At 45.0% G+C, this 11,705-nt stretch overlaps 2 protein-coding genes across 2 annotated transcripts; one reads left to right on the forward strand and one right to left on the reverse strand.

Moving 5' to 3' along the window:
• The first annotated feature begins 488 nt into the window (after nucleotides 1-488).
• On the forward strand, nucleotides 489-7,163 carry rcl1 (RNA terminal phosphate cyclase-like 1). Its single transcript, XM_068705856.1, has 9 exons — nucleotides 489-681; nucleotides 1,168-1,239; nucleotides 1,494-1,669; nucleotides 1,891-1,965; nucleotides 2,086-2,210; nucleotides 2,438-2,563; nucleotides 2,697-2,853; nucleotides 5,940-6,043; nucleotides 6,987-7,163. The coding sequence occupies exons 1-9, from the start codon at nucleotides 552-554 to the stop codon at nucleotides 7,138-7,140; spliced, it is 1,119 nt and encodes a 372-aa protein (XP_068561957.1). The 5' UTR covers nucleotides 489-551; the 3' UTR covers nucleotides 7,141-7,163.
• A 40-nt stretch (nucleotides 7,164-7,203) lies between these two features.
• Nucleotides 7,204-11,602, reverse strand: LOC137868866 (annexin A3-like). Its single transcript, XM_068705857.1, has 14 exons — nucleotides 11,296-11,602; nucleotides 10,910-10,944; nucleotides 10,769-10,816; nucleotides 10,483-10,570; nucleotides 10,223-10,317; nucleotides 9,996-10,109; nucleotides 9,818-9,908; nucleotides 9,616-9,695; nucleotides 9,275-9,331; nucleotides 8,946-9,039; nucleotides 8,567-8,662; nucleotides 8,409-8,467; nucleotides 7,920-8,042; nucleotides 7,204-7,612 (listed from the first exon to the last, which is right to left on the reverse strand). The coding sequence occupies exons 2-14, from the start codon at nucleotides 10,919-10,921 to the stop codon at nucleotides 7,556-7,558; spliced, it is 1,014 nt and encodes a 337-aa protein (XP_068561958.1). The 5' UTR covers nucleotides 10,922-10,944; nucleotides 11,296-11,602; the 3' UTR covers nucleotides 7,204-7,555.
• Between the last annotated feature and the right edge of the window lie 103 nt (nucleotides 11,603-11,705).

An 11,705-nucleotide genomic window follows, 5' to 3' on the forward strand; every position in this document is an offset into this window, starting at 1 on the left:
AGAGCACGGTTATGTAATCGGAGTTTGTTGGCAAGGTTGCGGTCATTAATCCCTTCGGAGCCTTGATCCCCTCGGTGGACAGACCTGCAGATTGGCAGGCAGGCTGAATAACAACCAGTCTGCTCGCTCGACTCAGCCTCCAAAACAAACGAGAGGACGTTGTAAAGATTTTAATGTTTGGAGACGTTACTGATCGGAATAACACTTCAATAGTTCACAAAACAATCAGTTTTGCTTACAGTCTGTATTAAAAAAAAAGATGTTCGGGACAATCCTTACAAATGATGGCGGTAACCCATTTGTTTACATTTTGAGCACGTTTTGTGCCTTTAAGACGTAAAGATATCGTCACGCCACTCCAACTGTGTTTTTTATGAATGGTTAACTGGCGCCATCTAGTGGTCAAAAGCAGCGATGCACCCTTGGAGAACCCCCCCCCCCCCCCCCCCGCATTTTTGTCCCTCCTGCTTTTCCGTATACTTCGCCTCCCACCAACTTCTTCCTGCACAAACACACGTGGATTTCCACTCACCAGGCAGTGCAACAATAACATGGCAAGCCAGGGGCTCGCCTACGACGGCTGCAATTTCTTCAGACAACGGCTCGTTTTGTCCACGCTCAGCGGGAAGCGGGTTAAAATCAAGAACATACGGTCTAAAGATGACAACCCGGGGCTCCGAGGTGAGTTTGCGGCTTCATGTGGCGTCGCAGTTAGCTCGGCAGCTAACGCGCTAGCTGTTACGCAGTTGGTAGTGTGTTTTATCACTGGGCGTCATAAGTGGGGGAAACGATGGGACAGTAGTGTACATGCGAGATGAATGATATCTTACCTCACTGTACAACGTTACGTCGTTGTTTTGCTCGTTAAGAGCGTTGAACCTGCGCGTGCAGAGCTGTCCTTCGTTATTATTAAGAGGGACTCATTGTAGCATATGTGAGAGGATGCTCAGAAGTTCCCACACTACTAAATCCACACGTTTACATGCATATGTTTTTAATACCGCATGCAAAGTATAACAATAACGCATTAGTTTGTTCAAACCAACTTGTTGATATTTCAAAGTTTTGTTAGACTAAAACATGCATTTAATCCTCAGATCCAGCTGTTGGAGGATATCTGGATCTGGTTTGACTGACTGAATACTTTGTCTGCTTGTCTTTTTCCAGATTTCGAGGCCAGCTTCATACGACTGCTAGACAAAGTGACCAATGGCTCCAAAATAGAGATTAACCAAACCGGTGAGTCTCATCATTATAGGATAATACTGTTTACTGCCAGCAGACAAATGAACAATAGGATTTTAGCAGAAGTTCTATATTGTTTCCAGTCTTTGTTGTTCTCTCATAATGACTTTATGTTTCATTTGTACTCTTTGCATGTGGCGTTAGGTGTAGTAATGTTCAGCTTCTTTACAACAAGACTGTAAGGTGCCACCCACTACGTAATGGACTCACTCTCTGTCCCCGTCTCTCCGCGCGTGTCTCCTCACCAGGTACCGTGTTGTTCTACCAGCCCGGCTTGTTGTTCGGCGGCTCCGTAGAACACGACTGTAACACGCAGCGCTCGGTTGGCTACTACCTGGAGGCCCTGCTCATGCTGGCTCCATTCATGAAGACCTCTCTGAAGGCCACGCTGAGGGGCGTCACCAACGACCCCACCGACCCCACGGTGAAGACACGCAATACTCACTACCTTCTGACGGAGTCAATTTGCACCTTCTGATTTTGATTTTGACTCAAATAGCTCATGAACGTTGGGCAGGGCTGAAGCATGCTTCTGCAAAGAAACATGTCAACTTCTTTGAACAATTTGGTCCATTTGGAATGGTCCATCTCTACGATGTCCCGGTGAAGACGTAGACGCATGTCTTACCGCTCTGTCTCCTGCAGGTCGACGTGCTGAAGTCCACAGCCCTGCCTCTGATGAAGAAGTTTGGCATCGATGGAGAGGGCTTTGATCTCAAGGTGAGGACACGATGGCGGTCCCTTGATAAGCCTGGTGTCGTGTTACACATTTAAATGTGATGTTGTAACTTTAGTCGGTCCCGCTCTCGTCTCACTCTCCTTCTGTTGCTGCTCCCTCAGGTGGTGAAGAGGGGTATGGCGCCCGGTGGGGGAGGAGAAGTAATGTTCTCGTGTCCCGTCCGCAGGACCATCAGGCCGCTGCAGCTGACTGACCCAGGAAAGATTAAGAGGATCAGAGGAGTGGCGTATCCTTCTCAGGCTTCACCTGTAAACATAATTGATGTGACGCAAATGTCAATCACAAGCCTTTTCAGTCCTGTTGTGTTTTGTTGTCTAATCTACTCGAGTATCCATCACATCATGGATGTCAGAATCTAAACTTGTTGTTTCTCAGGTTTGTCCTCCTTTCAGCTCTAGGTTTTACTCACTATGTCCTACGAGTTTTCAACGGTCCTTGACATTCTGAACCCAGATATTCAGTTCGAGTTTCTCCTCAGATGGCCAACAGGATAGTGGACTCAGCCAGGAGCGTCCTCAACCAGTTCATTCCAGACATCTACATCTACACCGACCACATGAAAGGAGCCAACTCTGGCAAGTGAGTATCTCCACAGTGATGTGAAAACAAAATCTATTGTTGGTCAAAAAGGTTCTGCATTTATTAGCAACGTGCCAATGATCCCAGCATATTCAGAGATGGACACAAAGTAACTCTCGCTGGGTGACTGCAGGTCTCCGGGTTTCGGTCTGACCCTGGTAGCAGAGACGCTGAATGGCTCCTTCCTCAGCGCGGAGATGTCGTCGACGCCGCAGGGGCAGGGAGACCCCACACTGCCGGAGGACCTCGGCAAGGACTGTGCCAAACTGCTTCTGGAGGAAGTGCATCGGGTAAGTACCGAAAAAAACAAAAAAAACACTCAGGACTTTCCACACACACTCAGCATGTTAGTGCTTTTTTGGGGGGGGATGGGGGGGGGGTTGTCCATTCAAGCCAAGATCCAGATTGCCGTCATTTTAGTCTGGGATCAGACCAGTGAGGAGTTGCAAACGTACAGCTTTGCTACATTATTGTACGTTTGTGTTTCAGTTGCTCTGATACTTCAGGCAACTATCAGCTCTTTCTTCACATAACTGATCTACAAAGCAACTGCCATGCAGAATACCAGGCCTGTCCTGTTTTGATTTGCATAGTTGAATAATGGTTACCTGATCATACTCATCTCCAACAAGTCTGATTTACATCCAGTGCTAATTTATTATTGGATATTTTTTGTGGTAAACGGTGAAACTTTATCTGTCGCCTCTTGTACGGTTTGGATTGTCCACCTTTTTTTTTAAAAATATTGCACCGTTATGATTCTCTGCTTAAGTTTAACTCACTGGTGTAAACTTCTTGTCGGAACATCTCCGTCATCACTGGAGGATGCCTTCAGGTCTTCACTACTCTGCACACAGCAGCTGGACAAATCACAGTTGTCGGGGAATACCTGACGCAGACAGTCGGGACTCATTAGAGTCCAAGCATGCGGAGGCCACACTTGCTGCCCTTGTTTGCTCGCATTCTCCGGTAATGAGCCCGGTCTGGGATTCAACTGAGAGGCAGTTTATGGGAAAATCAACTGTTTTGGTCACGCAGTTCCTCACTTCCATGCTTAAGCCTGTTTTAATAAAGCCATCATAGACTTCTGTCTCTCTGTTGGAAAAGTTAACCTTGACTTAGAAGAGGTTCCTCGGCCTGTCAGGACTTGCAACTTTTGATTTATTGTTCCCAAGAACACTTATGTTTCATGCCACATTTTCACAATGTTTTGCTTAGACAGGAGAGGCCAGCTGGCAGTTGACGACAACCCACACGGGAACAGTTTTACTATGAAATAAAAAGTGGCATGAAAGTGTCTGTTGTTGAGGAAAATGCCATTATGAATTTAAAAACAGAGATTTGAAACGACATGAACTTCACTCTCAGATATGTCTGTGTATGTACGGTTAGGTTTGAGGCCTCAGAATAAGTAACATTTCATGTTTCCGTATCTTTCTACAGTAGTAGCTGTAGAACTAGCTGACTTGGCTGCGAGTAAAAACACATACAAGAGTCCGCCTCGTCACAATTTGCACAATTGGATCCAGCGATTGTGTGACTTCGGTTTGCCTCCGCGTGGCTCTTGCTCTCATGTGAGTCCAGTTAGCTGGTCAGGGCAGTGCTGATTAACTCTTGTTGGATTCGTCCTCTTAACTCAGCAGAGCGAGGAGCCAACGTTCCTCTCCTGCAGCCGCAGAGGTCCAGAAAAACCCTCCAGTTTTGAACGTTTTCATTACTTCTTTTTCTTTTTTCTTTTTTTTTAAATGGCTGCTCATAGAACAGGTTTATTCATCAGCTCAGAGGCTGAACGGCATTTGAATAACTGCTGATTTTAATAGCGAGCTGTAGCAGGAGGGCGCAGTGACTGCTGGAGCTGAGATAACACCAGAGTGAAAGTGGGAGAGCGACACTTGAGCTGGAATAGTTAATTTTTGAAAACCGAGAAAGGAAATTGGCTGTATTCGCATTAAAGGGCATGTGCGCTGTGTATCGTGCGTTCTGTTTGTTTAATGGTTAATCAGTACCGCCTGCTTGTAGTAAACCAAAGCTACATGATGGACATTTTGTTTTTGGAAGCAACATCAACACCGGACAGGAGCTGATGTGAGTCGTTCCAATTGTGTTGAGTTTTTGATATTGAATGATCTTTAATACTATCATGGCTGTATGTGTGTGTGTGTGTGTGTTGAGAGTTTCAGGAATCCAAGTATTCCTGTTTATTGTTCTCATTATATCTCCAGATGTTGTTTTTCTACTAATGTTAGAACCGTTTCAAATATGATTCAAAACATGAGTATCTGTACTTCACCCAGTTTGATGTTATTGTCTTTTTACAGGTTCACTTTCTTACATCATTTGAATAATGCTTGAGTTTGTCTGCACCCTCGTTGTTTTCCCGTTTGATTGCTTAAAGGCGGTTGCCAGTTGCTCGAAGGATTCGAGGGACTTTTCCGCCTCTTGGGAGATTTCAACCGTCTGGTGTTTTGTCTGGAGGGCAGGGCCTGAGTCCAGCTGTCAGAGATGTTCATACATCTTATTCCTCTTTTTCTTTTCGTACTGAATTGAAGCTGCTTATTGAAAGGGATTTGCTGAACTAAAAGTAGGAAACCAGAAACTTTTCAGGGAAAGCTATAAGTCGTTTGAACTTCTGTAGCCCAGAACAGCAGCAGCAGAAACAGGCTGATCCACTTTAAAGGTTTTATCCAACTACAGTGACATTTCTTTGTGGAGTGAAATGGTGGAAATGGTTTGTGAGGGAGGTGTCTGTCTTCGTACGGTTTGCATCTCTGCCTCATTGGCAGTAAAGACAATAAAAACAACGTCACCATGGTTTCGGTGATATGATTATCTAATTGAATCATATTCCTGCTGACAAGCTGCCGTGATGCTGGGCCACATGCATACTTGGTTAGAATGAAGTCACAGCACAAGAAAGTGATTCTGTTTAGCTTGCGTAGTCTTCATAGAGGCTGGTGAATAGCGCATAGCTGCTATCAAGTAATCACGACGACATGTGATCACGTGGAAACGGAGAGTGGATCCTCTGTCCTCTAAGTATCGCCGATTAGAAGGTCGGGGGGGGGGGGGGGCACGACAATGCAGCATTAGTAAAGAAAAAGAAGAAACATGTAGAGAGATAACAATTAATATGTCCGCCGTGTTCACTGTCATTAAGGAAACGTTTGTTTTTGAGATGGAAAAACATGCGGCCTACAAACGCCTCTTGGATCCTAACTGTGTTATGCAAGTGTAGATGACTATCAGTGTTGGACCTGAGATAATCAATCCCCTGTCCAGGGGTCACAGAGTCCTTTTTTAAACAATCTCCGCCTCCATGGCGTCATTCTGTGTTGTTTTTGTTGCTGAAATGCATCCCCCCCCCCTCTGTTTTTAGGGTGGCTGCGTGGATTCATCCAATCAAAGCCTGGCGCTGCTCTTGATGACCCTTGGCCAACAGGACGTCTCCAAGGTTCTGCTCGGACCCCTCTCCCCGTACACGTGAGTCCCCCATCACTCGACAGTAGACGCACAGCCGTGGCTTTATTTATAAGTCACTACACAGATGCACTTTGTTAGTCTTCTACTCGTCCAATCTTGGCAAGAGAACGGTATTCCAAAGTTCCCGTCCCGCCGTCGAGCACGAAATGATGGACAAACAAGAAATACACCCTTCATTGCCTCATTGTTTGCTTTTTAAGGATTCTCACTGAAAAATGGCAGGGTGTGCTAAAGGTTTGAACTAACTTGCTGTTGTTGTGCAACAGCCAGAAAAATAACAAGATTCATGGGCCTCGGATCATTCTTTATTCATGCTTGTATTATCGTGGGACTTGGCCAGCTGTGCATCCACAGGGTGTGTGTGTGTGTGTGTGTGTGTGTGTGTGTGTGTGTGTGTGTGTGTGTGTGTGTGTGTGTGTGTGTGTGTGTGTGTGTGTGTGTGTGTGTGTGTGTGTGTGTGTGTGTGTGTGTGTGTGTGTGTTGTTATTTATATAGCAACTGAATTTCAGACACCAGGAATGTGGAGAGAACTATGAACTGTCCATTTTCAGTTATCATGGTACCGGTGCTGTGTCCGTCTCAAGTACAGTACTATGATAACTGAAGATTGGCGGTGCCATCCCAGTGCGCTCCTCATTACTCAGGTAACACTGATTTTTTTTTTCTGAAGACGAATGTTTTCGTTCCTATAAAATTGGGATCTTTTACATTTTCGACATGCTAGCTTTAAGAGTTGACGGTCATGTTTATGAGAGATAAGGACTGACGTTCACCTGCGTCATGTGAAGCCCACAGCATGGAGTAGACCTCGGACACTGTTGTGAAACGCCCTCTGTCTAATATTTGGACTATATTTCATCCAGTTTAGGGTGAACGCCTCTCCTCCATGAAACTGACATTTTTATCTCCCGTTTTTGACTTTCTCTCCCCATCGTCTCTCCAGGATCGAGTTCCTCAGACACATTAGAGATTTCTTCCAGATCATGTTCAAGATCGAGGTCCAGAAGCCTTCAGAAGACGAAAGGAAAGGAGGGGACAAGGTCCTGATGACCTGTGTAGGAGTCGGTTATAGCAACATAAACAAAACCCTGAAATAAAATAAGTCTGTTTTTTATACAAACGACGAGTCTTGTTTCTCTTATTTCACCAACATCAAATAGTAGAATAGAGTATTTTTATTTTAGTTAAGACATTATTTGTGTTACAATATGCTAAACAGAAATGTGGTCACATAGAATACAAACTATTTTAAATTCAAAAAGACATGAATCTTCATGTCCACACTTTTTAAATCTGTGTGTGTGTGTGTGTGTGTGTGTGTGTGTGTGTGTGTGTGTGTGTGTGTGTGTTAATCATCAGTCTGCACAGCACTGTCTGGTTGAACATTACTGGAATTCCACATTCAAAAGCATTCCTAGATGGTTCGTTCCAGCTAAATTCACGACGCTCTGCTGCGGTTCTTCCCGTCTGCGCTTCACACCACATGTTTCTCATCACTGGGGTTGGCAGCAGTTAGTCTTGGCCGCAGAGATTCTTGAGGGTGTCGCCATAACTGCCCGACACTTCAGACTACACACACACACACACACACACACACACACACACACACACACACACACACACACACACACACACACACACACACACACACACACACACACACACACACACACACACACACACACACACACACACACACACACACACACACACACACACAAAGAAAGGGGGAAAATTAAGAACGTGTATCTTCTGATAACAGTCCAACAAAAGGATTGTCCAGCGTCTCAAAACAAGATACCGGGACATTTAAACTTAGTTGCACATTTCCATCGCGGTGCATATGTAATTTCATCTGTGGGCCGTGTGCACTGACCTCCAACTGGGAGTAGAGGGAGCATCCAAACAGCTTCTTATACTCGGCTCTGATGTCCAGCAGGTCTATCTCTGAGCGACTGACTAGTATCCTGGTCAGAATGGACTCTGTGGTCCCCGCACCCTGGACAAAAAGGGGGAAAAGCAAAAGGCACAAATTGGACCTGGGTAAATGAACTAGTCACATGTGTTCCCATACATCATCCTGCAGTAACTGCTGCTGCTATGTCTGCGGTGTCACATGTTTTTGGCTGTCTGCTTCAGAGCCTGTTGTTCAACCAGTGGTGCACGTTTAGTCAAAGAGTTCGCAGTAAAACAGTGGCTTAACATTCCTTTCCACACCACTGGAGACAAATACAAATGTCTGCTGTGGCTAAAAAGATCGGGACGCAAGCAAACAAACAATGTGTGGACTTTGTTTTGGGAGCCTCTGGCTTTGGGGTTTAAAGGGCCCGTATGCTACAGATGGACGTATTGTTGGACGGTTTACCTTCATGCTCTTGAAAAGCCTCTCAGCCAGGTATAAGGGAACGCTCTTCACACACTTAACTAGAAGACAAAAAAGAAGTTAATATGTTGAATGTTAAATGGACCACTATTCAACGTGAGGGTCAGAAAGAGGCAGACAATATGATGCATCATTCTCACCAACAGCCACCAGTAGCTCCTCCAGGTTCCCAGACATCTCGCTCTCGATGCTCTCCTGTAGAGTCTTCTTGCTGATATTCTTGTACTCCACCAGAGCTGCCGGAAACACAACACACATATGAATGCAACTGTGAAAGAGCAGATGTAGGCTAACGTAGCTGATTAGCAAATGTAAGCAAGCTAAAGGTAAGGTGGTGAGCGCGGTCGTCACTCTACCTGCTGAACGTCAGTACGTTAGAGTTGTCATTGTGACGACCGTGTTAGCATTTAGCTCAGACCACCATTGTGAAGCCCCACAGAGCCACTAGCATGGCTGCAGACGTGTGTCTGTTTCATTTCATAAGCATCCACAGAACCAACGTGTAAGAGGTGAACCCACTCTGTCGAAGCTGGGGAATACTCCTGTGGCACAAGATGTCGATAAACTTCCCCTCGTCAGTTCCCCACTTCTTCTCCCCGGCTTCATACAAGGCCTGGGAAGAAAGGAAGCGAGTATGAAGACACGTACAGCTTTAGACTATGAACGTCGATGGTTCAGACTAAGTGCGTCGTGGTATTTAAAGCGCTTATTTCATGTTGAGGATAAGAAAAAGCAGCAGGAGGGCTGTGTGGTGCCTTCATGCACCATGAGTTTGCAACGTCAAGCTAAGATGGTTTTATGTGATTTCTTTACATCCAGTAAACGTGTGGAGCGAGTAGTGAATGTACCTTAGCATCTGCTTTAGCTTTGGCAGCGTCCACACTGGTGCTCTCATCTCTCTTCCCCTGTGAGGACGACCAGAAGAACGTAGTTGGTAATGTGGAGAAGTAATCCATTACATTTGGCATTGTTCATTTGATTAATGAGCCTTTTTTAAATAGCATTTTTTTTTTAAATATATATATTTGTCACAATTTGAAAATAGAGATGACAAACTTTTCACAGATTTACAGTTCTTGTGTTTGAGCTAGGATAAATATGTTCACACCTGTCTGGCTCCAATAATATCAATGCTTTAGGTCTGATTCTCATTTCTCCAGTGTGCATTCACTGTTTTAACGTAACCTACCTCAGCCAAGATGAGCAGCGCTTTGCCATAATCTCCAGCTACCTCCGACTGCAGAGCCTGAATCATCGGTTTCCCAGTTTCTTGAATGAAAACGGCACAATACAGGCGATTTCACAACCATCTAGTGAACATTTGCCGACCGTTTCACAATAATCCGAGAAGTTGCTGTCTAATCTGTGAAATTACAGCTGAAGACGCCAACCTGCAAGGTATGCTTCAGACAGAGCCTTGATCTGCCTGTTGGATCTCGAGGCAAAGATTTCTGTCAGCGTACTCTCGGTGGTCCCTGCTCCCTGTGTGCGAGTCACACACAATGTTAGATGCACAGGTGAATGATAACGGAGTGAAAGCAGGTTGAAGTCAAGCGGACACGGTCTCACCTTGATGGCTTTGATGACTTCCTGACAGTCGTAGGCAGCGGGAGGGGTCACCAAGCCCACCAACACGTCCTCAAAGTCTCCGTGGGTGTCGCCCTCCAGGTCGGCTACTAATTTCTGACGGAGGAAGGTTTGTATCACACATTTTTCTATGTCTCTGTCACAACACTCAAGAATTATTATTATTATTATTATTATTATTATTATTATAATAAGGTCCATTTATATACCCTTCCTGTGGCTTTCTCATAGGCCTTAGCGATAAGCTGACGCTGAGCGTTACTCCTCTGGGTCAACACCTCAATCAGTGTCTTTTCTGTCGTACCTGTAGAGAAGAGACGCACATAAAGAGTTCATGGGTTTACAACCTCATACAAACATGTATGTGAAATGGTTCCACTAGCAGATAGATGTGCACAGTTAGTAAAATGTGGCTCAAGCGCTTTACATGTTGGTCTGATGTGGTGGAGGACTGATAACGGTGACTCACCAATGCCCTCGATGGCTTTCCTTATCGCAGACACATCTGCTTCCACTTTGAAGTTTGCCTTGTCCTTCACAGTTCCTCTTGTGTTGGACTGAAGAAACACAGAAAACAATAAAACATCGCTATGTACAGGTGTATTTGTTGTTTTTGCTGTTTACTATTGTATATTCTAAGCTTTCCTAAAGGATTTGTCACTATCCATTCAAGCAATTGCATCTCATGTAATAATAATACTAATAATAATCATCATAATCTTTGGAACTAAAGGGTGAGAGTGTGTTTAACTTACTGTCACGGTCAGAGAGGAGGGGGAGTCCAAGAGCAGGTCCAAGTCATCCTACAATACAAGTCAACAACTGTGCTTTCATTTCACGATCCACTGCATGTTTCTGTTTAAGGATTTCAATCTCATTTAAACACAACTACTCACCCAAACAGACATTGTTGTTGGTTTGAAGTCTTCAACTAGGGAGATAGAAACAAGCACACAGTATCAGCATCGTATCGCATTTCTGCTTCTGATTTCCTCTCATCCACTTCATCCCCTGACTTTCACTGCCTGGCATCCGCTTCCTATGAATCCATTTTAACTTCGTGAACTTGACAGTTTAAGGTTGACCGAGCGCCTTCGTAGTGGTGTCGACACGTGTACGTGACTAAGAACTGCACACAATTAAAACCGTGACATTGTGACGTCGACCGCTGCGGTCCAATTTGACATGTTCTCGATGAGCAACGCGTTAAAAACGCGGAACACAGACAGAGAATAAGGAAGTGAACATCCACATAGAAAACGGGTATTTTTTCCCATCTTACCTTTAGTAAAGGAACGGGGTTGATGTCAGGAGGAATTTCACGGTGTCCAGAAATCGCCACACCTTTTAGAGAAGTTCAAAAGGCAACGCCCATTATTAGCTGGAGGAAGTTGAATCATGGAGTGTTTCATAAACTCCTCCTTACTGATACACTGTAACTGTTCTGCCCTGTGATGTATCGTCCGCAGACACAGGAAGTAGTTGAGAAACGGTTCTCTGTAGCTCGACTCCTTTGCGCAACAATCTACCCAACTTCACAAAAGTACAGTGGCATCCTCTGCTGAGGACTATCTCCAGCAGCCATTAGATTCCAGGTAGTGATCCAACAAGCTCCACAATAAACTACTGTGGGTCCAAAGTCATGTTTGCTCTAAGGGATGGGGCAAGGACATGAGTCAGAGAAGGAGGGAG

The sequence above is a fragment of the Cebidichthys violaceus genome, unplaced genomic scaffold (assembly GCF_023349555.1).
Source record: "Cebidichthys violaceus isolate CVI_PGR_0920_01 unplaced genomic scaffold, fCebVio1.0.p SCAF_12, whole genome shotgun sequence".
Lineage (NCBI taxonomy): Eukaryota > Metazoa > Chordata > Actinopteri > Perciformes > Stichaeidae > Cebidichthys > Cebidichthys violaceus.